At 48.6% G+C, this 27088-nt stretch overlaps 1 protein-coding gene across 7 annotated transcripts in view; it reads left to right on the top strand.

Moving 5' to 3' along the window:
• Positions 1–27088, top strand: part of BMP1 (bone morphogenetic protein 1) — an 83231-nt gene that overhangs the window by 14674 nt on the left and 41469 nt on the right. For all 7 annotated transcript variants that reach the window (XM_005285113.5, XM_005285112.5, XM_065584568.1 and 4 more), the window contains exons 2-4: positions 21117–21230; positions 23897–24058; positions 26333–26450. In XM_005285113.5, the coding sequence (XP_005285170.2) occupies positions 21117–21230; positions 23897–24058; positions 26333–26450 (394 nt within the window). The remainder of the gene's footprint in view (positions 1–21116; positions 21231–23896; positions 24059–26332; positions 26451–27088) is intronic.

The raw sequence follows: 27088 nt of genomic DNA, 5'->3' as shown, positions 1-27088 counted from the left end.
GTACAAGCAGAGGCATTAAGGGCCAGTGGCTTTCACCAGGGCTAAATTCACTCCCAGAGAAGGAAGCCCGCAGGTTCTTTGGTCATACTGGGAAATTATCAAGTTTGTTTTTTGGATTCTTTTTTTCTTTTTTTTTTTTACTTGGCCAGTGCTGGCAGTGCAGGATTGAGCTCCCTCCCGCAGCCCTGCCATCCTCCACTGTGTCATGGAGCTCCAGTATTTCAGGGGGAGAACCTGGAACTGGCTGAATTCTGCTCTTTGCAGCTTGGTGTCTGTTTTTGCTGGGAGCATAGCATGTTCTGTGTGCAGCAGCCAGACTGGCGAGGGGGAGGGGGGAACATTCCTGACATATTTAACAACTTTGGGATGGAAGTAGGATGCTGAGCTATTGACGCTGAGACTGTATTATTTGCCAGATCAGCACTTGTCCGGGATCTACATTTTTAAACAGATCTCCTCCTTCCACTGAGCTGCTTTCCTGTTCTGGGTAAACCCACAATCCCTTCCGGTGGTACAGGAATGCAGGTCAGGGTTTTGTCTTCCTAGGGGCTGCACATCAAGTCCATTCCAGGTGGGCACAGGAATCCAGTTTGAGATTTGGAAAAGATCTTTTAACTCCCATCCAGTCCACCCTCAGAGATTTTGGAATATGAGACTTCCCACACTGGATCAGACCCATAGTCCAACTAGTCCTGTCTCCAATAGTGACCAACTCCAGATGCTTCAGAGGAAGGTGCAAGAAGCCACACAATTGTCAGTGGTGACACAATCTGCCCCATCCCATGTCAGCCGAAGCTTTCTTGCAGTTTTCCTTACTCTTTGTTTTCTAGAATTTTTTCAGGACTTGTTTGAAACCTCCCCATGTACCACGTCTGGCTAGAAGCTATATTGGCAGGAGAGCGTCTGGACAGCACTTTAAGTCGATGTAACTTAAGTTGCTCGGGAGGGTGTTTTTTCACATCCCTAATCGACGTAAGTTACATTAACTTACGTGGTAACATAAGCCAGCCCTCTGTCAATTGATGCTGCAGGGCTGCGTCTTTTAGCTCAGGCAGTAGAGGTTCGTGCACATAAAGCCAGAGAGCCCAGGTTCAATCCCTGATACCAACAACTCACCCAGCGTCATGGTGTTACATTGGCAGTCGATCAGAGATAGCTTTTCCTCTGGCTAAGACTTTCTAGAGCATAAAACTGTCTCCTCTCCATTCCCTGGGAATCTCTTTGGTGGTATGTGCCCAGCTGTGTTTATTATCCCACAGGCGTCTGGATAGTAAAAGTCTCTCCTGTGTGGCGTCCTGCAGTTTTAAGTATCTGGAGAGTTGGCCTGGGGGTTCTGTTTGCTCTCTCTCTCTCTCCCCCACGTTTGGTCCTCTGGAGAAAATGCCCATTGTGGTTTCTTCTTTGTTTTTCTTTCCTTTTGTCCTTGTCTGGAGAGTTTAAGGCCAGAAAGGACCATTGTGATCACCTAGTCCAGGGGTGGGCAAACTTTTTGGCCAAGGGCTACATCTGGGTATGGAAATTGTATGGTGGGCCATGAATGTTCACGAAATTGGGGGTTGAGGTGCGGGAGGGGGTGAGGGCTCCAGCTGCGGGTGCAGGCTCTGGGGTGGGGCTGGGGATGAGGGGTGGGGGTGCAGGAGGGTGCTCCAGGCTGGGACTGAGATGTTCAGAGAGCGGGAGAGGGATCAGGGCTGGGGCAGGGGCATGGGAGGGGGTCAGGGGTACAGGCTTTGGGCGGTGATTACCTCGAGCAGCTCCCAGAAGCAGCAGTATGTCCCCGCTGCGGCTTCTATGCGGAAGCGCGGCCAGGCGGCTCTGTGCACTGCCCTGTCTGCAGGCGCTGCCCTGCAGCTCCCATTGGGTGCGGTTCCTGGGTGTGGAGCCCCCTGGCTGCCCCTACGTGTAGGAGCTAGAGGCGGGACATGATGCTGCTTCCGGGAGCCATGCAGAGTGGGGCAAGCCCCTGACCCCGCTCCCCAGCTGGAGCACCAGAGCGGGGCAAGACCCGGACCCTGTTCCCTGGCGGGAGCTCAGGGGCCAGATTAAAACATCTGGAGGGCCGGATGTGGCCGCCGGGCCGTAGTTTGCTCACCCCGATCTAGTCTGACCTTGTGTATAGCATGGGCAAGAGAATGCCCCCGAGTCGTTCTTGCATGTGACCATGTTTTGATTCTGTCACCCCCTTTTAATTCTTAAACTGCAATTCACTGGTATTGAAAATAAATTTGGAATGGGGCTGTCAATTAATCATAGTTAACTCAAAACAAATGAACTCAATTAAAAAAATTAATCATGACTAATCGCAGTTTTAATCACACTGTTAAACAATAATAGAATACCAATTTAAATTTATGATAAATATTTTTGGATGTTTTTCTACATTTTCAAATATATTGATTTCAATTACAATGCAGAATACAAAGTGTCATGTGCTCACTTTATATAATTATTTTTTAATTACAAATATTTGCACTGTAGAAAAGATAAAAGTAATAGTATTTTTCAATTCACTTCACGCAAGTAGTGTAGTGCAATCTCTTTATCATGGAAGTGCAACTTACAAATGGAGAATTTTTTTTTTACATAACTGCCCTCAAAAACAAAACAATGTAAAACTTTCAAGCCTACAAGTCCACTCAGTCCTACTTCTTGTTCAGCCAATGGGTAAGACAAAGAAGTTTGTTTACATTTACAGGAGATAATGCTGCCCGCTACTTGTTTGCAATGTCACCTGAAAGTGAGAACAGGCGTTCACGTGGCACTGTTGTAGTGAGCGTTGCAAGATATTTACGTGCCAGATATGCTAAATATTTGTATGCCCCTTCATGCTTTGACTTGTAGATTGCACTCTTTTATCTTTTTTACAGTGCAAATATTTGTAATTAAAAAATAATATAAAGTGAGCACTTGACATTTTGTATTCTGCGTTGTAATTGAAATCAATATATTTGCAAATGTAGAAAAACATCCAAAATATTTATAATAAATTTAAATTGGTATTAAATTTACTGTGATTGTGATTAATCATGATTAATTTTTTAAAATCGTTTGACACCCTAATTTGGAATAGGGGCCGTATTCTCTTGGGGCGTCTACCCAGAGTGTGTTGCAAATGGATACTATTTTGAGAGCTTAAGTGGGACTGAAGTGGTTCAAAGGACTTGATCCGGTTTTGCACAGAGGTTCAATTCACCCAGGTTGAGTTGAGATGTGATCTGCTTCTGTTTATCTGCATGACCCTCCTTTGCCACTATCATTCCCCCTAGTCCATGTTTGCTCTTGCTTGCTCACAAGAACACTGTTCACTTTTTGTGTGCATGACTGTGCTCGCAGCCCCATTGTTCCTCCCCGTTCTCCTGCTGTTCTGCCAGCCCAGCCAGTGTGGATGTGGGGGTCTAACTCATCCTGAAGTGACTGCTGCAAATGATTTGGGAAAGAATATTCTTTTGACAGAACAGTGCAGTTTTATCATGCCCTGCAGGATATTTCCAGCTTTGAGGAGCTACTGGAAGGCTACCGAGCTACCAGACTCTTTGGTTTGCCAAAACAAGCCGTCTGGGGCTGCTGGAGATCTTTTAACATGGTGGGGTGCTGAGGTAGGGAGTGGGGGATTAGAAAGGGTGACAGAGAGAGGGAATGAGCTTTCTGTTGATTAAAGGAGCGTGCCTCTTGCAGTTCAGGGACTGGATACTCCAGGGACTGGCTTGTGTCATAATAAGAACCTTGTTTGTACAAAGCTCAGCCCTGGGATTACATCAGCGTTCCAAGAAGCAAAAGAGAGAGCGAGACAACGTCAAACAGCTGAGTATTAAGTTATCTTCCAGCCATTGGAAAAATCCGGTCAGCTAAGTTCTTTTGCTCCAGTGAGAATTTCCAGCACTTCTGACACAGCAGCACTTCAGTGTGACCCATTCACAATAATGCTGATACTTAGCAGCTCTCTAGTACCTTCCCCACGAGGAGCTCATGCACATGGCCCATGCACCACTCAAATCTCACCTGAGTTTAAGCACAAAGACCTTGTCCTTCAGTCTGAGTAGGGCTTAATGCGGGCATAGACTTTGAGCTGGCCCTCTGCCCAGAGGAGAATTGTACCCTAAGCCTTTCAGAAATAGGAACTGATTTAATTCATTCGGGGGCGGGGGGGGGGGGGGGGTTGTAGGTCAGTATTATCCCAGAATTACTGATGGGGAAACTGAGGCACAGAGGGTTTAAAGACAAAATATTCAAAAGTAGCCACTACTTTGGGTGTATGTTAGATGCCTGACCTGAGACGTGGGTCTGATTTTCAGAGACTGAGAATATGCGACAGTGAACAAGATAACAGACTCTTTTTGTGTGTGTGATTTCGTTATGAATTAAGGAAGAATGTGCAACTCATTGGATTCTTCGTGGCCACTCCCAATTGTTTGTTTGTTTTTGTTTTGTTTTCAGTTTGTAAAAATGAGCCCATCCAATGCTCTGAGTCCATCTACAACTATTCTAAAAAAAATCCCTATCTGTCGATCATTTACAGTAGAACTGCAGAGTTACAAACACCCGGGGAATGGAGGTTGTTAGTAACTCTGGAATGTTCATAACTCTGAACGAAATGTTATGGTTGTTCTTTCAAAAATTATAACTGAACATAGACTTCATACAGCTTTGAAACTTTGCTATGCTGAAGAAAAACGCTGCTTTCCCTTTGTTTTTGTTTTTTTAATAGTTTACGTTTAGCACAGTACTCTACTGTGTTTGCTTTTGTTGTTTTGTTTTTTGTCTCTGCTGCTACCTAATTGCGTACTTCTGGTTCCAAGCGAGATGTGTGGTTCACTGGTCAGTTTATAACTGGTGTTTGTAACTCTGAGGTTCTACTGTAGTTGTATCAGGGTAGCACCTACAGGCCCTAGTCAGGGACTAGGGCTTCATTGTGCTTGGTACTGTACAGATGAACAATAAAAAGATCCTGCCCCAAATAGCTCCCACTCAGAGTTATCTCTCAGTTGGGTTTCTATACGACCCATCCCCATTATCTGTCTACCCCCAGATAGAAGGCCTGATTGTCAGAGGTACTGAGCCCTCACCATTCCAATTGAAGTCAATGGGAGCTCTGGATGTCAGGCCTAGAGTATCAGTCTGTCATCTCTAGGTTATTGTATTACTGTCAGCAATGATTAGGTCCAATGTAAGAGCCATCCTGAACCCCTAGATCAGGGGTCAGCAACCTTTCAGAAGTGGTGTGCCGAGTCTTCATTTATTCACTCTAATTTAAGATTTCGCGTGCCAGTCATACATTTTAATGTTTTTAGAAGGTCTCTTTCTATAAGTCTATAATATATAAGTAAACGATTGTTGTATGTAAAGTAAAGAAGGTTTTTAAAATGTTTAAGAAGCTTCATTTAAAATTAAATTAAAATGCAGAGCCCCCCGGACCGGTGGCCAGGACCCGGGCAGTCTGAGTGCTACTGAAAATCAGCTCGCATGCCGCCTTCGGCAAGCATGCCATAGGTTGCCTACTCCTGCCCTGGATTCCCACTCCCGCGTCCCCTCCCACCCTAGCAATATCCCGGGAGGGCAAGCTGGCACAGAAGTCGATGCGCCATTTTGGCTTTGACGAGCCAGTAGAGGAATCAAATTGCATAGTCCCTTCACTAGGGATGCCCTGCATCCTGTCCCCCAGGTGATCAGAGCATTAACTCCAGTACTGCTGAGGGAGGAGCTCAGCTGCCATGGTACAGCATGGGGAGAGAGGGGCTCTCAGTTAATCAAGATGAAAGCACCTTGTGCCGATCACTACACTGGAAGCAGGGAGTGCTTGCAAAGCAGCTAGAGAGCTCATTGCTGTGCTGTTAGAAAAGGCTCCTTTCCGCCTCACATCCCCCATCTTTTTCACAATTTCTTTCCTTTTCCGCCTCCCTGCCCCGCTCAGCTACTGGAGATGGGAACTAGGTCGAAGGGGAAAACACATCAGCACTGAGCAGCTGCCCTTGAACTTGCACCTGCTCAAGATTGCTGTGTTCTTTCCCTCCTCTGGCTGCAGCCCAGGCCTGATCTGCTGAGCTGTTATTTTGTCTACCTATGTGTGTTCTGCCCTCCACGCACTCGCTTGGGTCAAACCCGGTCTCACCCAGATAAGGCCCCATTTCTGAAAAAGACAAAACAGAGCCAAGCGGAGATAAACCTGGACTGAGGCACCCAGCTCCCTTGTGAATGAAATGGAGTGTCAGGAGGGGAGTGGGATTAAAGGGCAAAGATCCCTCTGAAACCCCGAGGGACTTACCTTTTTCCAGCGAGGAAAATGGGCAGTTTCTGGTGATGGCTGGCAGGATTCCGGGACACTTGGGGCCCATCTGTATTTTGCGTCAGCTCACTGGAAAGGCTGATGGCATTGACACAGTCAGCTGTTCTCCGTGCTGCTGAGGGAACCCAGCGCTCGCTCTCTCCCTCCAAGGCAAAGGCCTCCCCAGAGTGCCCCACTGTCGGAGCCAAGACCTTGGTAAATTTGCTTCCAGTCTGCCCTGTGTGAATGTTACAGATCCAACACCACTGACATGAGAGCAGGGCTTTGTCCTGAGGCCCTTGACCAAAATTTCCCCCTTCACACTGATTTGCATAGTGCTGTGTATCTGTCTGCTGCTCTCCTCCCCAGAGGTGGCTGCATTGCCATGGGGCTGCATATATAGAGCTTGTGTGAAGCAATTTGGGATCTGTGATAGCCAAAGGAAAAGACCCCTGGTACTCCCAATGCAGATTGCATCCTGGGGTGGAGAGTAGGAGCACATTAGTAATGGCTGTGACTGTCTGGGATGCTCCAGACATGTAACTGGGACAGAGTTGACTGCCCTACAGCTCCTAGCTTTCCTGGCACCCTTGTGACTATTGCTAAGTGCTTTGGTGTCCGTACCCCTCCCTGGCCTTGCCTGAGGCCTCTGTGTTTGAGCTTTCCGCAGCAAGCCAGCCCCTGCTCTCTGCTCAGTTCAGCACGCAGACCCCTAAGGCTGCTTGCTCAGCAGTTTTCTGATGCCCAGTGACACCCAACCTGCAATCCCTGCTTCCCCAAGTGTAGACAGGCCACTGCACAGCGAAACCCTGGGCAGCGAGGCTGAGCTGTCTGTCCCTCTGCCCCAGTAACCCTCCCACTCCTCCCCTTCCCCGGCGTCTCTCCCCTTTGCAGCGCTGAAATTTACAGTAACAAAAATCAGTCGGAAACTTAAGCAAGGGATTTTTCTAAGCTCTGTGCGGACTAGCCCAGCTGGTTAAGCAGATGGGCAGCCCCGAGGGAAGCAGCGCTAATACACATCCCCACCCTTACAGAAAAGCTCTGCTCCTTTCACAAAGGCTCATAACCTCTCTGCAGGGTCTTTGCACCATCCTGTAGAACTGAGTAGAGAATTGTATCCCTGCTATAGAGTGCAACCTCGCCCAGTCCCTTTGTTGCATTCCATGGACCAGATCCTTAGCTCATGGTCTCCTTGACCTCCGCAGCGACGCTTTTTATACCAGCTGAAGATCTGGCCCCATAGGTCATTGTAATAGAACCCTGTTGCTTTCATCTCTGTTAAATCCTACAGGACTTTTCCCTGAGGAAAAGGTACAAAAGGACATAATGGATTATGCCAAGCCCTGGCCTTCTGGCTTACTGCTCTGAGACCTTTAGTGTGAGGCCAGGGTTCAAATCACAGTCCACGTGTCTCTTGCTTTGTGGGAACAGGAGACCCTTGTGGAGGCAGCCGGTGCAGCCACTGGGGGAGGACGGTTCGGCAGCTGAAGAGCGGTGATCTCTGCTCACCCAATCCAGGGCTTAGTGGTTATAGGGATCGTGACCAGATAGTGACATCTCTGATGTGATGGAGAGCAGGGCCTAGGCCAGGGGTCGGCAACCTTTCGGAAGTGGTGTGCCGAGTCTTCATTTATTCACTCTAATTTAAGGTTCCGCGTGCCAGTCATACATTTTAACGTTTTTAGAAGGTCTCTTTCTGTAAGTTTATAATATATAACTCAACTATTGTTGTATGTAAAGTAAATAAGGTTTTTAAAATGTTTAAGAAGCTTCATTCAAAATTAAATTAAAATGCAGAGCCCGGGCAGTGTGAGTTCCACTGAAAATCAGCCCTTGGGCCGCCTTCCCTGGCCTAGGCTATAGTATTCGGAGGGTCACTAAGAGGATAAGAGAGAACACAGCACAGGGTCTGAGGAGCGACCCTAGGGACTTCAATCAAATGCATGTTTGGGGCTGGGCAGGAGCCCCCGGGGTCTTTGGGTAACAGTGAATGTGACGCTGGGTTTGGCAGGAGCCCCAGTGGATTTTGAATAACAGTGAATGCAGGGCTGGGCAGAAGCCCCTGGGAGTTTCTGGAGAACACAGTGCATGTCAGACCACAGTCAGGAGGAGGCACCAGCCCTGGGAATAACGGTTTGTTTTCTATCCCATCAGCTCACTATATATATCCCTAATTAGCCAGGGCTCACTTTTACCATTTTGCTGCGTTATTTTTTAGACCTTGGGTTGGAAACAAAGAACAGGAGCAAGAAAACATCAAAGCATTGAGAAGGATTCGAGGGAGCCCATTGCAGGCGGGCGATACCAAAACCAGAATCCCTCTGTCCTGGGATTTGAGTCCTTAATCACGTGCTTGACTGAAGCTAATTCCTAAAGACTCTGAGATGAGACTGCACAGGCAGACAATGTCACGTTTTGGCGCTTGGAAAGAGCCTTCGAAGACGACGCTGTAATTCCTGTGAAGAGAGAGGCCCGATTCAGCAAGGTGCTTAAGCACGTGTGTTGCCATCAATGGGACTACTGCTCAAAGTCAGACCTTGTCTGCACACACAAGTTGTAGCACTCTGCTGTCCAGGTATAGCTAGGGATTAGTGTGGATGCAATTCCACTGGTATAAAGGTGCTTATACTGGTACAGCTATTGCTCTATGGAAAGGGGAATAAACTATCCTGGTAAAAAGCATTTTTAATGGAATAACTATCTCCTCTCCAATGTCCGAATAGACATTTCTGCAGTTGTTCTGTAGCTGGGCTTTTGCTAGTCCTCCTCCCCACAGGCTGAGGAAATCCAAGGCTTCTTTCCTGGACCAGGCAGTCGCACTAGGTTCATCTGGAGCTTTACATGGAGCCATACCTGCATGCTCGCCAAGGTGGACTAGCAGGAAGAGAGGCATTTCGAAAACATGGTAGAGGTTTTAAAGGTGATGGGCAGACGTCCGGTCCCTGCAACTCCTGGGCAGTAGAGTTCAGAATTGTGCCAGAGCTGTCGCTGTTGCAGGGACAGGGCAATTGTGGGACTGTTGCTGGAGGACTGTTGACAGCAGAACAGCGAATGCAGCATCTACTCAATGATGGTACCTCTGCGATAGGGCTCTGAGATGGCTTGTGTTGGCTTACCATGAGACACAGAAAGTCAGGGTTTTACCGACAGAATGAAAAATTGTGTGGACACATGCAAAGGCGTGTTGAAATAAGGCAAGTTTTACTGGTAAAACATGGAGACCAGGCCTAATGGACATTGTTATGCTGCTACAACATCTGTATGGAGACAGGCAGCAGGCACGCGGTTAAGTGCCAAGCTGAATGGTGGCCGGAGCATTGGTCTCCAACCCAAGTTAGTTGGCTCACCTACTTCTTTATTTTGTCTTGTGTATTCAGTGCTCTTGATCGGTACCAGGCTGACAGTCATGGCGAATGAGTGCCTTTAATTCTTGATCAAGCAGGTACAGCATGGGCAGCATCAGGGCCACCTTCCCTGCCACGCTGTCCCGCCAAGGTGCATCTGTGAGAAGGGATTTCAGTCTGGCTGATCCAGCTGGTCCTTGGCCTGTGAGCTGGGACTTCCCCACTATGTTGTTAATTGCTAACCTGCAGGGGCGTTTATTTGTGATGTAGGCAATTGTTTGGGGAACTGGACTGAGACCTCCCACCCAGCACCTTTCATATGGTAATAGCCACATTTTGCACTTCTGCACAGGTAGCACTTTTCGGCCAAGTGGTTCAAAAGTGCCTGGTGACTTGGAGGTGCTCAGCTTGTGGCTGGCCGGCTTTAGGCCCCTTAAAAAGGTCTGATTTTCAGACAGTGCTGGGGACCCGCCATTTGAAAACAGGCCTCTTTAGGATGCCTTCAAGCTGGACATCCAATATCTCACCTCCCTGGCCCTTTTCAAAGGAGGGCAAGTCTCAGTCCATTGGTCACTGAGGAGGATGGTGGTTGTAGTAGGAAGAGAGCCTGAGACATAAGCCCTTATATCAAGAAGACTGGTATGAGGCAGGACCTGCTCACAGAATCTGGCAAGAACAGGGCTGATATTGCAGACATACACATTCCTAAGAAGTGCTAGTCAGAGTACTCACGCAAACCTATCCCAATATCAAGGATGGTACAAAAACATTCTCCAAGCATAACAGAAACACACTGACCCCTCCTAAAAGCTAAGGTCAGGATGACAGTATGTAATAAAAATGTTTTAATCGAACCAATATGTAGAAGGTGATGGGTGATAACTAGCCACATCAGGGGGCAGTAACTATGTTAGAAGGTACTAACGTGTTTGTATCGGGGTACAAGATGTATCTCAGAGGGAGTATCTTTGATCAGAGTAGGGGGCAGTGGAAAGTCCTGCCACTGACTGCGCTGCGTCCATTGTCATGGGCATCCATGTCTTAGTATCCTCGTAGAGTCTGCCAGGTGCTATTACCGTGCTTCATCGACAATGAACCTGATGGGTGCCTTCATCCCTTAACAGATCTTGTGGTCATTGGGCAGTTTGATCGAGGTCTGCTGTGCCAACTGTCTGTGCAGAGCTGGGGACAGCCCACAGGGAGAACACACACCCGCAACCAAACATCTGACCACAGTGGTAACTTTCAGTGACTATTGGTCTGAGCTGCGTGTGTCCTAGAGGTTAAAAGCCCCCACATGTGATTCCCATTCCTCTGAGACATCTACCCCACTTCCTTGCCAGACTAATATGTGTATTTGAGTGCATGGTGCTTAAAATTAAAGTGTTGCATCTCCCAAGGCTGCCATTCACATAACCGTCTGTCTACCATCTTCCTGCAAAAATGTGAGCAACCTCTTCTGTTCATAGCAAGGCATCTCCTGCACACCTGACTTTTATAAGCCGCCTCAGAGACTTCTAGCAAATATAAGGTAGCCCAGCTGTTGTGGTTTACGGTGTATACTCAGCATATGGAGGAACTTTGTCACCTGACAAAAAAACAACAAATCAACATGTCCATGTAAGATCAATTTGAAGAAATATGCAGGCCATTCCCAGACCTGTCCAGGAATGGTTCAACCCAGGCCTGTCTCAGCTTGTCTGTCTTGAAACAGCTCCACTGGTTCACATGGGGTCACATCAATGTGTAAAACAACATGGTTCATTGTCAGTGGCTGAGCGTATGGTTATGAATTATATTGTAAACTCTTCCGGGCAGGGGCCGTGGGTCTGATCCACCTGTGCCTTGCATCTTGTGGTGTCATGTATACGAGTGCAAAGTGACTGCAACGTGCTGCCATTATTATTCCTTGTGCTCAGATACTGTGGTGATGGGTTGCAGTATAAAACCCTAAAATAGATTATTAATATAGCAGTAGCGTCTAGAGCAAGGTTGGTCAATAAGCGAACCGTTGGCCAAATCCAAATCATCAGACGCTTTTGAATGGACCCCGAAATCTTTTTATTTACTCATTATTAGTATTATCATTATTGTTGTTGCTTTTTATTATTTTCTCTGGATTCTGGACCTTGACTATACCTTGACCAAGAAATTTGGACCTAGACAAAAATAATTGACTACTCTGGTCTAGAGGCCACAACCAAGATCAGGGCACGATTGTGCTAGGCGCTGTCAGGACCTGCTCCAGGCACCAGCGAAGGAAGCAGGTGCCTGGGGTGGCCAATAGAAAGGGGCTGCACGTTCGGGTCTTCGGTAGCACGGTGGCGACAGCTCAAGCACTCTGCTTTAGTCTTGGGCGGCAATTCAGCAACAGGTCCTTCACTCCGTCTCTTCCTCTTCAGTGGCAGCTCAATCGGGTTTTTTTTTTTCGTTTTTTTTTTCTTCGCCGCTTGGGGTGGCAAAAAAGCTGTAGCCGGCCCTGGGCGCTGTACGAACACCTGGTGAGAGACAGCCTCACCCAGAAGAGTTTATAGTCTAAATTCACAAGACAGACAAAGGGTGAAAGGTGAGAAGAGTTGCATAAGGTCATGCAGCAAATCAGAAGCAGAACCAGGGATAGACCTCTGGGCTCCTAATTCACCAGCTAGTGCTCTACCCACTAGACCACACCGCCTCTCCTTTCTGCTGCACATGTTAGCATCATTCATACAACGCCTCCAAACGGCTCAGGGCAACAATGGATCAAGTCCCTTGTTTTCGTATGTGTTTGTACAGTGCCTAGCACACAGTGTGGCCTCTGAGTGACTGCAAAAGCAGTGTTGCCAGCCCTAAACCTTAAAAACTCAGGAGTCAGTGGTGGTCCCCACAAATCAGGAGATTGGCTTTAAAAATCATGAAATTTTATGAATTTGGGGCTCTTTTTTATTTGCCTTCTGGCTTTTGAGTCTTTGGGGGAGGGGGAGTGTCACATTCTCAAGCTCATTTCCACAATCATGATGGCTAGAAACTTATTAAAAAAAAAAAAAAAAATGGAAACTGCCATTCTCAGGTATTCACATGACTCCAAGAGCTGGGGCTCAAAAAAACCCACCAAATGTCACAAGGCTCATGAGAAAATTGAGAGTTTGGCCCCGACATCAGCATACTGGGACATTGGATAATTGGCTGAAGCCCATTCCCTGTTTGTTCAGACACAAGTCGCTACTTGAAGCCCCGCAGAGACTTGCAACCTGTCCGCTAAGCCATTTTCCTCCATCTGACAGCAGGATGAGAAGAGGAGCTGGCCCAGAGACCAGTTTTCCCTTCCCTTCTGGCAGCTCTTGCTTGTGACCCCACAGTCTGTACTGCCATGTCCCGCCATCTGCCTGAGCTTTGGTTGGGGTCCAGTGCTGGTTGAAGGCTGTTAAAATTCCCCGCTTCCCCCTTGCATTGCAGAGAGGGTAATTTACATGGAGCACTCTGCTTGCTAATCTGCTATCACCTGTGAACTGCAAACATCAGACAGCACCAGCCATTATGCTAATTGGGGATAAACAAGTCACAACAACATTGTATCAATTATAGCCAATGCTCTAAGAGAAATTAAAAGTGTCTTGGGAATCTTTGCAAACAGGTTGAACACTCCTTTAGCTCCTTCACTCCATTATCTGTGAGGTGGCTGGGGAAACTCCAGTGGATCAGTTTATGGCATTTGTTGAAATCTTTTGCTTGAAAAAAGATTTTTGATGAAAATTGCCTTTTTTAAAAATAGAAAAAAAGTTTGTTTTTTGTGACATTTTCTCAATGAAAAAATTATATATATTGGACATTGAAACAATTAAAAGCTGAAAAACATTCATGAAATTTTAAAAAAATGTTTTATTTTGTTATGAATTTTTTCTTGGAAAATCTTTGCCATTATCTGACCAGCTCTGTTAGCTTCTAATACCCTTTTAGCCCTGTGTGACAGTACCCCTCTTCCCATCTCAAAACACTTTGCAAACAGTAATTAATTCAGTCCCACAACGCTCTGCAGGATAGATGATATCATCATAACCCACTTTGCAGATGAAGGAAAGAGATGGCACAGGGAAGTAAGTGAGTTGGGATGTTTATCCTTCGCCCGTTGAGACGATGGTAAAACTCTCATTGGCAGGGTGGATTTGATTTAAGTCACTAGTCAGGAAGACTCTATTTAATCATGGATTTCTACATAAAAGTGCATTCTTGTTGGTTGTTATAACCTTACTACATATTCTTCACAACTCAGAGATAGATGTAGGTTTCATTTTTAGAAGGTACACACTATACATTTTTAAACAGTGATTTATTTTGAAAACTTTTCAGATTAGTTTTACAGCTATATCAGAAAATGAATGATTGTTTGGTTATTTCATTTACCAAAGATAATTGAAGCAGATATTTATGAAGTCATTGGGAGGTGAACTATCTCCAATTCAACAGGTTAATCATTAATATTTGGAGGATTTTCTTGCCATGCTGTATTAGGAGGAGAACATCACCAGACAGACATTTAAATTGCTTTATTTAACTAAAACAACAACATTATGTATTCTGGGTTTTTTTTCTTCAACAGCAAACATGTAATATTTTAACAAAACAAGCATATGTCCCTCGCATCTCACTTTATCTCCAGATTTCTTCTCCTTGTGCAGATCTATTCCGTCCCCAACAATCTTCTATTCATTGAACTTTTTGAAACTTTGCACTTTTAGAGAGAGGTAAGGGATTGACTCTGGGTACACAAATTTGCAGAGGGACAATAGGGTTGAGGTCTGTTATTTCTCACCTCTATATATTATTTATTTATTTAAAAACATTTTTGCTGTTAACAAGCATGTTATCTCTGGAGACACAAATCCACAGTTTGAGAACTGCAAAACTAAGCATCTCTGATGGTATCTTCTAGAATAGACTAAGCACTGAGTCCCATTGGGTAGGTAGAAAGATTAACCTAAATAATCTATACAGAAGTCCATGGAACCCCATAAAATTGGGTCCCTAATCCATGAACTGTTGGAACTCATTTACAAAACTTTTCTTAAACATTATAGGAATATATTGTCTCATACTATCGAATTAGAATTTATAATCCCTATTCCATGATGAGATATAATGTACCTTAATTAAAACTATCTTTAGATAGATTTTTTTCCCACAAAAATCCAATTTAAATTTAAAAAAAATCAGATTTTTTTTTTAATCCACCCTGCTCATTGGCTTTAACAGGAGCAGGCTTTGGCCCTAGCCCAAGGGTACTCAGCAAGTCAATGGCATCCTGGGAGTAGAGCCCAGGAGTCCTGACACCCAGTCACCTCCTGTATCTCCGTAACCACCACTTGCTCTCAGCCAAAGGAACCCAGGTGTCCTGATTCCCACTTAGCTGCTCTAGGCACAAGATCACAGTCCCCTCTCAGAGCCGGGGATAGAACCCAGGAGTCCTGATTTCCTAGTTCCTTGGTCTAAATACTTCTGCATCTTTGGGTCCATACACACACTGTATGGACCCAGTATCCTTTCAGCTTTGCTAGTGGTGCCAATGACTACAGACGTTTTAACCCCCACGTCACTTAGGCTTGCTCTGAACAGGGTTAGACAACATGCCAGTAAAAACACTGACAGCTGGAGCTGATCTGGTGATAATGGGGGGCGGGGGGAAGGCTAGCCTACGTAGAGCCAAAATCATTTTCCCCAGCATTCCCTGACACGTTCCCTGACTTACAGTGATCCTCCCGAACAAGTCACCCATGGTGCATTGCAGTCGTGTTGATACATGTGTAGCTGAGCTCTTTGAAAATGCTGATGGCAGGAGCTCGCAAGTGATACTTTGCTGCCTCGCTTTTGCTGAATATTTAAAAAATATAGTAATAATTATTGGTTTCCCATTTCCTGCTGGAGCCCTTAGGAGCTTGGTCAAGAGGGCAGATTTTAGACTGTGCCTATTCCTCTGATGGGCATCGTTGCCACCTTGTTGCAGTGGCCAATATGTTCTGTTTTTGTTTTGTTTTGTTGCTGCCGCAGGGGGTGGGGTGGGGGGTGGAACTTTTCCAAATCCTAAGTGTGCAGTTTGTCTGTGTTGATTCCCTTCGCCAGCGATCCCTTTGCTGCAGAGAATTGTGTTCTCCACCCACGTGGCTATTAAAATACATTGCCTCTTAAAAACACATAAAGCCACCTTCATTTAGGGATACACCCAGCTTCAATGAGCCAGATCCTTAGCCGCGATAAATCAGCATTGCTCGGTTGAAAGCATCAGCCACTTTTCAAAGGAGATGCGTTTATTTGTCAATTACTGGAGACAGTGGAATGAGGCTGAGAATCTGGCTCTAAATAGTTGCAGTTTTGTAACCCAGGTCTTGCACGTACAGTAAGTCTCCCCATGTGGCTTCTAGACATTCTCTTAATTTATATCTCTTGGCTGCATACCTGCATTCATAGCCTTGCGCCTCCTTCAGTGAGTTTACTTTCCCTTGCCTTTCTGTACTGTTCTTGGCACTACCTAAGCGAGGGTATTGTCCATTAATCTATTTGAGAGTCAGAACTCCTGCAATCCCTAATCTTCCCCTGCAGATGTTGCAGGTTCTGACATGTTCCCTAGAAGCTTTATTCTTTTTTATTATGTTGTAATTATTATTATTATTATTATTATTATTGCACTACTCTGTTGCCTCCTGGCCCACATAAATGGATAATCATTCCAAATATTGCACAATTCATAGCCGGGTTCCTTTTTCTAGCTGCATGAGGCAGTGTGACAAGTGCCAGACTGGGCACTCAGACACCTGAGTTCTTCACCCAGTTTCACCCCAGGCCTGCTCTGTGACTCTGGCAAGTCACTCCTCGTGTGTCTTGTTCTGCTCTGCTGTAAAATAGGGAGAAAACTACCCTTCTGGGGAAGTGTGTTGAGATACTAGAGACTTTACAGCATCTGCACCACGGTAAGATCTCTTGTGTAGTCGCTCTAAGCCGATGGGAGAGAGCTCTCCTGTTGACATAATTAAACCACCCCAGTGAGCAGCGGTAGCTACGTCAGTGGGAGAAGCTCTCTCTCCGACATGACGCTGTCCACACTGCCACTTATGCCAGCGAAACGTGTGTCACTCGGTGGGGGTGTGTGTGTTTTTTCACACCCCTGAGCAGCATAAGTTTTGCTGACATAAGTGGTAGTGGAGACGTGGTAGTGTAGAACATCATTGTTCTGAAACCTGATTAAAGCTGTGATCACTAGAGACAGGCCTGAACCACGAAGTCCAGAGCCAAAGGTCTCCAAGTTTTGTTCAGAACTGGGGGTTTGGTTCAGCCATCGTAAAAGTGGGCAGGTACCACCACGTTCATCTCTGGGTTGGAATCTGATTCTAGCCCAGTATTCAGAAGGCTTTTTGGTTTTCTTGAGTTACCCTAATTGTCCGGCCTCATTTTCATAATTAAAGACATAATTAAAGATGTTAATTGCATCAAAGCAGGGACTGGGCATCACCTTTCCTTACGCGTTAACTGATCCTGTCACCTTGTTTTTCATTTTTATTACTCTCTCCGCCACCTTTTCCTTGGAGCCAGAAAATCTTGGTAAGCTAGAAATGCAGGAGGAGGTGGCTTATTTCCCTAAATCCTATGATTCTGTCCTCCTCATTCCACTGCGCTGGCTGCTTTCCCGTTCAATGATTCTAACATGGACTGTGGCTGCCCATTGATTGCATTGTAGAGGGAAGGGCAAGACACTGCCTCATGCAGTCTGCAGCTCCCTGTTCATGGACCAGCCCCATTGTGCCAGGCACTGTGCAAACACAGAGTACGGAGATGGATGGTCCCTGCCCCAAAGAGCTTGCAATCTACATCCATCTTTCGACACTGGGCTCTTATAGGAACAAGGTAAATGACCTAAACCCCAGACCTGCTCAGGGTGTTTCAGTGAAAGTCTGGCCCCCAAGGCAGACGGTTGTGCCAAATTCCTATAACTGAGCTGAATCACCATCCCAGGGCTGGCTGGCTGAGTGTTGATGGTGTCTCTCTGAGATGCAGCTCCCCCCCCCCCCCCCCCCCAGGGTTTGTATGTGGATTCCATCTATGCAGCAAAGAGGAGAGCCTAGATGGCTTTTCCAGGGGAAGGAAACAGAGGGAGGAGGAAAAAGCCATCTGCCAAGCCAATTGTTAAGTCTGGGGGATTCTTTCTCAGCCTCCTTTGGCCAGAAACCATCCTGTTGCTTTTAGCACTGTTTTTTTCCCCCTGTGGCAATGCAAGTTATATCCTTTCAAGATTAGGTTGCTCCCAGGGTCCCCCTGTATGCAGCATACAGCGCAGGCTTTGTTTACCCTGGCAATTCCAGCTATTAGAAGCCAGTCACTGGGATAGCTTCACTAGTGCAGAAGTGCAGGCCCAGGGTACGAGCTGGGCAAGGGGAGGGAGAGGAGCAGAGAGAGAGACCAGGTGTGTGATAACAGCGGGAACAAGGGTTTTAAACACAAGAAGGATCATTCTGAACTGGCTCTGGGTCTATTTAAATTGTAGGCTGCTCTGGGAAAAGGACTTCCTGGTACTGTGTGTTTGACCGTGCCCAGCACAATGGGGCCCCATTCTTGGTTGGTCCCTAGATGCTACTGTAATAAACATGATAAATAGTAATAATGGATTTCAGAAGCTGGATACTGGGATTCCCTCGTCTCTTTTCTCCTACCACATGCAATAGGTGTCCCCATTCTGTGCATCCCAAACTCTGCTGTCACGTATTGGGATCGTTCCATCACATAGCTGTGGCTTCCATTCTAGGTGTGTTCTACACAGAGGATTGACTGGCATTGTCTGCTTGCATGGTGCACTGTGGTTCTTAACCACCCAGAGCTCTACTGCGATGCTTGGAGAGCTTGCTACAGTAAAATTGCCCTTGTAGTCAGGAGGCCGGATATTGCATCTTCTCTGGGGATCAAATTCCCCACACCCACTGTGCACTGGGCCAGGACTAGGCCTATGTACGAGGCAAGGCCCAATTTTGAGGGCTTAAGTAGGACTAAAGTGGTGCCTAGCCTTGTGGGTTCTCTGCTCAGGGGTGAATTTCATTCTACACATGGGGACAAATCTTCTGGGTCTTCCTTACCCAGGCGAGACTCCCAGTGGTTGTAGTGAGATTTGCCTGAATGGGGGCTGCACCGTGAGCTCAGGGGTTGGCTCGCAGCTCCTGATGGACCCGAACCAAACCACTGGATCAGTTCCCAGATCTGAACAATGCACTTGGGCCACTAATCTTTATACCAGGACAGCCCCAAACTTAGATCCAAACTGAAAATGTGTTTAAAATCTGAATCCAGACTTTGCAGCTTGGGCCCCATCTACCCTGTGAATATTGGAGCCCCACTGCCTCTCCCCCCAGGCTGGCGAATCAGGCACAGGGCCCCTCCCCCCGCCTCTGAGGGCCTCCATTGTGACTCTGGTGCTGCTGTCTGCAGTGTCCATCGTGCAAAGGAGCTGAATCCAGGCTCGCTGTGGGGAAGGAGGGAGGCAGAGGCCGTGTTTGCACCAGTGATCTCTCAGTTGTTTTACCATATGGTTTCTATTCTCTTTGGCAGAGAAAGCCGAGGTTATTTGAGTATCCCTTGGCTGTAGACTGGCGTGTGTGTGGAGACACAAAGAAAAAGGAGGGTGCAAAGAGGGAACTTGCAAAAGAAGCTCCAGGTTAAAACAATTTGTGTAATAATAATTAATAAAAAAGTCCCGAGGCCTGTTGTATCCAAACCAGATGTCTGAGCATCACTGCTGCCAGCAGAGCTGGTGAATGGACACATTGGTGGGGCACAGAGCACCAGTGGGTGCTCCATCTCCATCAGTCGTCTTTGTTGCTGCGTTCCCTGCACACACTGCGTTTTCATTTTATAAAGGGGGGGGAGGAGAGGAAAAGCCTGCTGCATTCTTTCGGAGGTGCATTTGAGGTGAAGATTAACTCCTCACCTTTCCTGTCCTGGGACTCAGGAGAGGCTGGGCAGGAGGGGAAACGGAGAGAGAATCTGGCTTAGTTATCCCTGGACTGGAGCTGCACTTTGCCCCGGTGCTGTGTTTTCTGAGGTCGGTTATCTGGGATTGTGACATGGGCTGGGTACCTGTGCACAAGAGAATCCATGGGCAGGTCATGGGACACCAAATACTGCCCCCCCCCCCATCGTTTACAATGGTTATCAGTGTCCCTCGTGAGCTGGCAAATGTGCCCCGACCCAAACCTGCAGGGCAGTCTGCAGCTGGTGTGCGGCTAAGGAAATGTGGTTGATCTGAGCTCGGTTTACTGGCAGCAATGAGAACCCAACAGACTAGAGCGTGTGCACTGGGCTCCTAACTCACCGAGCTACTGGGTGGAATTCTCTGCCCTGTGATTTATCACAGTGTTCCCGTCTGGCCCTGGAATCTCTGTATCCATGAGGCACCCTCTGAGCTGCACGTCCAGGGGCCTGATCCTGCATTGTCCACTTTGTGCAGTCATTTGCACCAGTGCCAACTGGCTGTAAGATGCCAGTTCCAAAGGGTAGCGTTTGACACCCTGTTGTGCTGGCGTAAATATGGCTGCACGGGGCAATGGAGAATCGGGTCTCCAGTCTTTTGCCCCCTGCCTCTTTGTTCTTTTCAGAAGGGTCCAGTGGAATGTTCTGAACTAATAATCCTGGAGAATAAATATATGCTGGCAGTATCGGTAATGTCAAGCCTTTATAAATCATGAGTTGTGTCCCAAAAATCATGGGACTGGTTTACAAATCATGAGATTTGGAGGGAAAAAACCCAGCAACTGTTGGGTTCTTTTTCTTTACCTCTTTACATCTGGGCCTTTAGAGTGTATTTGGGTCCTGTTTTCAAGCTTTTCTCTGCAACCATAAGTGCTAGAAACTTCCTTTTTTTTTTTTTTTTTTAAATGAAAGTGGAGATTCTCACCTAACCATGTTCATCTGTGGTTAGAAAGTGCCTTGAGAAACACACCAAATATAGCGAGACTCTGTGACAGAATCACAAGAGCAGTCTTGTGATGCCTACAAGTCATCACCAGTTGTCCGTCACTTTCCTGCCCCTTCTACTTGGGCTATGATTATGGGACCATATGGGACCCTGGAACCAAGACCTAAAGCCCCGTTTCTAGAGCATTGATTGCTCTGGCAGCTAGGTGCTGGTCTTAGCCTTCCTGGTGACAGAGGGCCAGAACAAACCCTGTGCATCACTGAAACCCTGAAAGTCCCCGTTTTCTACCTTCAGTGGGACATACGTGCTGCAAAAGGCCACGTGCTGGGACATTTCACCCGTAAGTATTGCAATGGGAGCTGAGCTCTTTTGAAAATCTGGCCCAGCAGTGGCTGCAGGATACTTGAAAACCCAGGCCTGAGTATCTGATCTTTTTCTTGATCCTTCCCAACCGGTCAGCTTGAATAATATCCCATGACTGCAAACTCCAGTTTTCCCCTTATAAAACGCCTACCCTCGAAGGGCAGCAGAATTGAAACCCCGATGACTTCTGCCCCATAACCAGCCTGTCCCCTTTTCCGTTTTCCAGCTGCCTTTCTGGGAGACATAGCGTTGGACGAGGAGGATCTCAGGTTATTCCAAGTGGACCGACTTGTGGACCTCAAACGCCGCACCGTCAAGAAAACAGCCACCAACACCTCAGGTACAGTAGCACCTTCAGAGCGGTAGCGAATGCTCAGCTGACAGAGCTCTTTACTGTGGTCCCTTCCTGGTGCTTCCTTTAGATGCACCACATACGGGGGTTGGAGAAGAGGGGGGTTGCCAAAGTCTTTCACAGTTCTCGTTATTTGGTAGGATTACTAAGTGCCCTCCAGCCCCAAGTTCCTGGCTCTGCCACTGCTATACTGCGTGATGTTGGGTGAGTCATGTCACCTGTGTGACTCAGTTTGGAAATGGATATCGCAACACTGGCCCGTCTTGACACAGTGCTTTGAGTTCGAGTGATAGGAAGCACAGAGGCTTATTATTCATGTCCTGGTTGCCTCTGGTGGGGCCTATCTTGTAGCTCTCTTAAAAGGAGCAAGATGTAGAAGAGATTTAATTCCTCCCCCGCTCATCTTCAGATGCTTGATATCATGATTATTTGTAGTATCCATACACCTAGGAGCCCAGGCCCTGGACCAAGACCCATTGTGCTGGGCAATGTACGAACGCAGAACAAAGGGATAATCCCAGCCCCCAAAGAGCTTGCTGGTTTAGCCCTGAGAGCCACAGGTAGGAAGGACACGTCCCCGTCTCCAGGATTCTCTTTCTGTGTCACATACAAATCACAGACCCTCCTGTTCTAGCTCTGTTCACCACAGGCCTTTAACTAGTGACTTGTGCACAGGAGCCATTTGGTGCAACCCTAACGGCTGGGCTCCCCAGCCCTGTTCTCCTGCCTTTCTTTCATCCTTCCCATCCCGCACCGAAGATAAACAGAACAGCCTGGCCAGGGCTGAAGGATTGCATAGACCCTACCACCCGTCCTGCTGAGAGGCAGGGGTCATTACCCTGCAAGCTGCTCCACTGTTAGCTCAGCTGCTAGTCCTGAGACAGATTGAAAAGGGAGCCACCACCTCTGGCGTGGGTCCACTGATAATATTTGCAGGCTGCACGTCCGTTTGGGATAAGACAAAGGTACCCCAGCTCACCAGGGCCAATTCCCATAGGCACCTCAGGGAAGCTGTTTAACCATTCACATTCCCCTGGAGTTCCTGGGGATCTATCCTCGAGTCTTGCTGTCTCCCTGGCAGTGGGATCTATTAGGCTGTGGGGAGACTCTCCCCAAAGAGAAGAGCAGATGCCCCATTGCTTGGAACTGTAATAGCTGGGCTAGGCAAAGCGCTGGGAAATAGAGGGGGCAGTCCTGCCATGGGCCCTGGGGGCAATGGACCAGTCGGGAACTAACAGGTTTTCTCCATCTGTAGTTTCTCCTACCTCATGCACCAAAGTGGGCCCCGTGGTCCGTTCTGGCTGAGATTCTGTAAAGTGATTAGTCCTTGGGATACCTCTGTTCTCAGGTGCTCGGTCCGAGACCATCCAAAGGGGCCTGACTTTCAGACAGTGTTGAGCCCCCGCCCTCTGGTGACTGGCCCCTTTACAGCATCTTGAATTGGGCATCCAAAGTCACTCTTGAAAAATCTCTTCCTATGAACCAGTCGGGGTCCCAGGCAGGGCCGGCTCCGGCTTTTCTGCCACCCCAAGCGGCAAAAAAAAACAAACAAAAAAACTAGCGGCAGCACTTCAGCGACAGCTCAACCGTGCCGCTTCTTCTGCGGCAGTTCGGTGGCGGGTCCTCCCTCTCTTCCTCTTCGGCAGCAATTTGGCAGCAGCTCAAAGAGGAAGAGAGGGAGTGAGGGACCTGTTGCCAAATTTCCGCTGAAGAACCAGGCGTGCCGCCTCGATACCGGACAGAGTGCCGCCCCTTTGAATTGGCTGCCCCAAGCACCTGCTTGCTACGCTGGTGCCTGGAGCCGGCCCTGGTCCCAGGGCAGAGCTAAGGACACAGCATAACCCCAGTGCCTACGCCCTTTCCCACAGACGTGGGGGCGGCTTTGTGGCAACTCGCTCTCCTTTGACTCCTGTCCTGGATACTGTCCGTCGCGAAATCAGCAAGCCCGTGCCCTGTCTCCTTGCCAGGAGGCCCGTCTGTGCGGCCTTGGCCACGCCATGTCCCATCGCAACCCTGGCCCATCCCGACAGGTAGCATCTTCCCTGAGCCCTTTGATGGCAGCATTCCAGACTATTTGGAGGCAAAGAACTTGGTGTGCCCCAGCTGCTTTTATTTCATTTTCTTACAGAGACAGGCAAAATTTTGGAACGGCTGTGATTCCCAAGCCAAGCACACGTCGCTTGAGATCCCGGGGGCACTAGCTGGCCTCTGCTCTGCCCCGACCCGATCCAGCTCAAGAGGGACCAAAGCCGCTGTCTCCTCGGCGCTGTAGAGAACTGGTGGCTTTGGCGAAGGCCATGCTAGACGAGTAATTAGTCCATCCTGCCTATAATCTGGGCTAGCGGGGTGGTCACATCCTGTGAAGTGTGATGTAGACTCATTCCTGAAATGAGTTCGGTGGTCTCATCGTAGTCCCTGTTCTCATGACCTCAAACTGGGCCTTGGATTCATCACCCCAGAACAGATGTAATGGAGCAGGGATTATTGATCGGTCTGGTGTGTTGGGTTCGTTGGGCCAGGTCCATCGCTGGCGTCACTGAAGTCAGTGGTGTTACACCAGGGAGGAATTTGGCCTGGGGACAGTCAGGTCACCAGGACTAAATGAGATGCTTCCATGGTCACACCCCATGCCTTCGCTGCTCTCATGCCCCCAGGAATCAGCACCAACAGCACCAGCCTGAAGTCCAGGAGGCAGCAGAAGAGGCAATGGAGGCAGGGACAGCTGCGGTCTCGAAGCCGCCGTGCCGCCACTTCCCGTCATGAGAGGGTGTGGCCGGATGGGGTCATTCCCTACGTGATCAGCGGGAACTTCAGTGGTGAGTGGGGGTGATCGGCACGTGCTGGGCCCCCTGGCTCAGTACGCCCAGAGCGCACATTTCCTTGCCAGGCTGTTTTCCTTTCTCACCCTCTATTGCTGAGGAGAGAAGGGCTCTGACATAGCAGCAGTGCGGTCCAGTGGTTAGAGCAGGGGATTGGGCATCAGGACACCTGGGTTCTATTCCCAGCTCTGCTCTCAACTTGCTATGGGACTTTCTGAGTGGCTTCCCCTCCATGTGCATCAGTTTCCCAGTCTGTTAAAATGGGGCTGATGATGACTAGGGCCCAGTCAATTTCACAGTCATAGGATTTAAAAAATGTCATGATTTCAGATACTTAAATATTTCACAGTGTTGTAACTGTAGAGGTCCTGACCCAAAAGAGGTGAGGGGGGTAACAAGGTTATTGTAGGGGGGTTGCGGTATTGCCATCCTTACTTCTGCTATGCTGCTGGCGGCACTGCTGCCTTCAGAGCTGGGTGGCCGGAGAGTGGCAGCTGCTGGCCAGGAGCCCAGCTCTGAAGGCACTGCTGCCACCAGCAGCAGTGCAGAAGTAAGGATGGCATGGTATGGTATTGCCACCCTTACATCTCTGCTGCTGCTGGCGGGGACTGCCTTCAGAGCTGAGCGCCTGGCCAGAAGCCGCCGCTCTCTGGCCACCCAGCTCTGAAGCAGGGCCGGCTCCAGGCACGAGCCTGGCAAGCAGGTGCTTGGGGCGGCCGCTCCGGAGAGGGGCGGCACGTCCAGGTATTTGGCGGCAATTCGGCGGTCCTCACTCCCGCTGGGAGCAAAGGACCTCCCGCCGAATTGCCGCCGCAGATCGCGATTGCGGCTTTTTTTTTTTTGGCTGCTTGGGGCGGCCAAAACCCTGGAGCCGGCCCTGCTCTGAAGGCAGCAGTGAAGTAAGGCAGGCAATATCACGACCCCCTACAATAACCTTGTAAACCCCCTCTCCGCCTCCCCCCGTGACCTCCTTTTGGGTCGGGACTCCCAGTTTGAGAAATGCTGGTGAAATCTGTATGGTGTAGGGTAAAAGTACAGTAACTCCTCACTTAACGTTGTAGTTATGTTCCTGAAAAATGCGACTTTCAGTGAAACGATGTTAAGCGAATCCAATTTCCCCATAAGAATGAATGTAAATGGGGGGGGGGGGGGGTTAGGTTCCAGGGATATTTTTTTTTGCCATAGAGTACAGTACTATAGTTGGGAGGTGCCCCCGCCTTACCCCACACAAGCACAGTCCACTGGCACTGGAGACAATGAGGCAGGCAAGGAGGCTGAAGGTGCTGTAGGCTAAGAGAAGCACGTTGCGCAGCAGGAGCGGCAGCTTCCCCTACTCTGCAAGCACCAGGGGCGGGGGGCTCAACCCTCAGCCTGCCCTCGCCACCCCTTCCCCCAAGTCCCAACCCTTAACCCGCCTCTTCTTCCCCCCCCTCCTCCCCCTTAACACCGCACGCCATGTCCTCACTTCTCCCCCCTCCCTCCCCTGCCTCCTGCCCGGGGCAATCAGCTGGCTTGTGGTATTCAGGAAGGAGGGGAGGGAGGGGGAGCTTGCGCCTCGAGTCCTCGCTCCTCCACCCTCCCTCCTGAACGCCGCAAGCCAGCTGATTGCCGCGGGCAGGAGGCGGGGGGAGGAAGGGGAAGGCGCTGATCCGTGGGGTCTGCCGGCGGGTGGGAGGCGCTGGGGGGGGGGCATAGGGGAGCTGATAGGGGGGCTGCCAGCTGTGGACAAAGCAGGCAGCCAAACGACGTTATAGCGAAGTATTGCACAATTTTAAATGGAGCATGTTCTGTAATTGACCAGGGACGTAAGATCGAAACAACGTTAAGCGAGAGGACGCTAAGTGGAAAGTTACTGTACACAAAAGACCAGATTTCATGGTCTGTGACGCATTTTTCACAGTCGTGAATTTGGTAAAGCCCTAATGATGACTCTTGCCTCCCTTGGTAAGAGACCTGTGGATTGTGCATGCAACTGCTTCCACTGAGAACAACAGGAACTGCTGGGTGCTGGGCTCCTTTGAAAATCCAGCACGTTGCTCTGTCAGGTGCTGTAGGACCCCTGCGACAAGTCCGGCTCAGATGTGTTCCTGTGCTGCTCCTCACCCACCTCAGCAGGGCCTATTGTGATTATTTATTATCGTAGCACCTGGGAGCTCTAGTTATGGCCCAGGGCCCCCTGGTGTTAGGTGCTGTACAAACAGAGAACAAAAAGCCCATGGGGCTTAGAGTGTAAGGAGCTGAACTCCTGGTCTCCTCCTGCCTCTCTTGCAGGCAGCCAGCGGGCAATTTTCCGGCAGGCCATGCGCCACTGGGAGAAGCACACCTGCGTCACGTTCTTGGAGCGCAATGCTGAGGAGAGCTACATAGTGTTCACGCACAGGCCATGTGGGTGAGTGGGGCTGAGGCCGCTGCCGGGCAGGAGGTGGTTCTCGTTCACTAGAGCCCAGGGGGACATTGTGCCCTGGACAGAATTGCCCAAACTGGGAACTGAGGCTGAGATTTTCAAAGTAGTCCAGGGGAGTTAGGTACCTACTTCACTTTGAAATTCAATAGAAGCTGAGCTCCCATAGGACCCCTTTGGAAACCCCAGCCTAACAAGTAGGGCAGCATTGCCTAGTGATTAAAGCACCGGTGCGCTAATCCGCTTCTGACTTGCTGGGTGGACTTGGGCACATCACTTTGCCACCCAGGACCTCAGTTTCCACATCTGCCCAGTAGTGATGACAGCATGGGCCTGCCCCCGCAGGGGACTGGGAGGACTCGTTCTGTCAAGTGCTTTGAGATCCTCCAATGGAAGGGGCGAAAGGAGGGCCTTGGATTAAGAATCATGGTTTTAATTATAAAAGACATTGGCAAATCGGAATTCAGAGGAAAGGTGGCAGAAAATTATGAGCCAAGTTTGAAATGTGGGTGCCTGGCTTGGCAGTGCGTACAAAGGGCCTGACTCTCCTCTCACACTGGTGTAACTCTGCTGAAGTCAAGTAGCTACGTAGTGTAAAAGCGAGGAGAGAATCAGGCCTCCAAGTT

Source organism: Chrysemys picta, chromosome 2 (genome assembly GCF_011386835.1).
Source record: "Chrysemys picta bellii isolate R12L10 chromosome 2, ASM1138683v2, whole genome shotgun sequence".
Lineage (NCBI taxonomy): Eukaryota > Metazoa > Chordata > Testudines > Emydidae > Chrysemys > Chrysemys picta.
The sequence above is the reverse complement of the archived record's forward strand: the minus strand, read 5'-3'. Positions and strand labels throughout refer to the sequence as shown.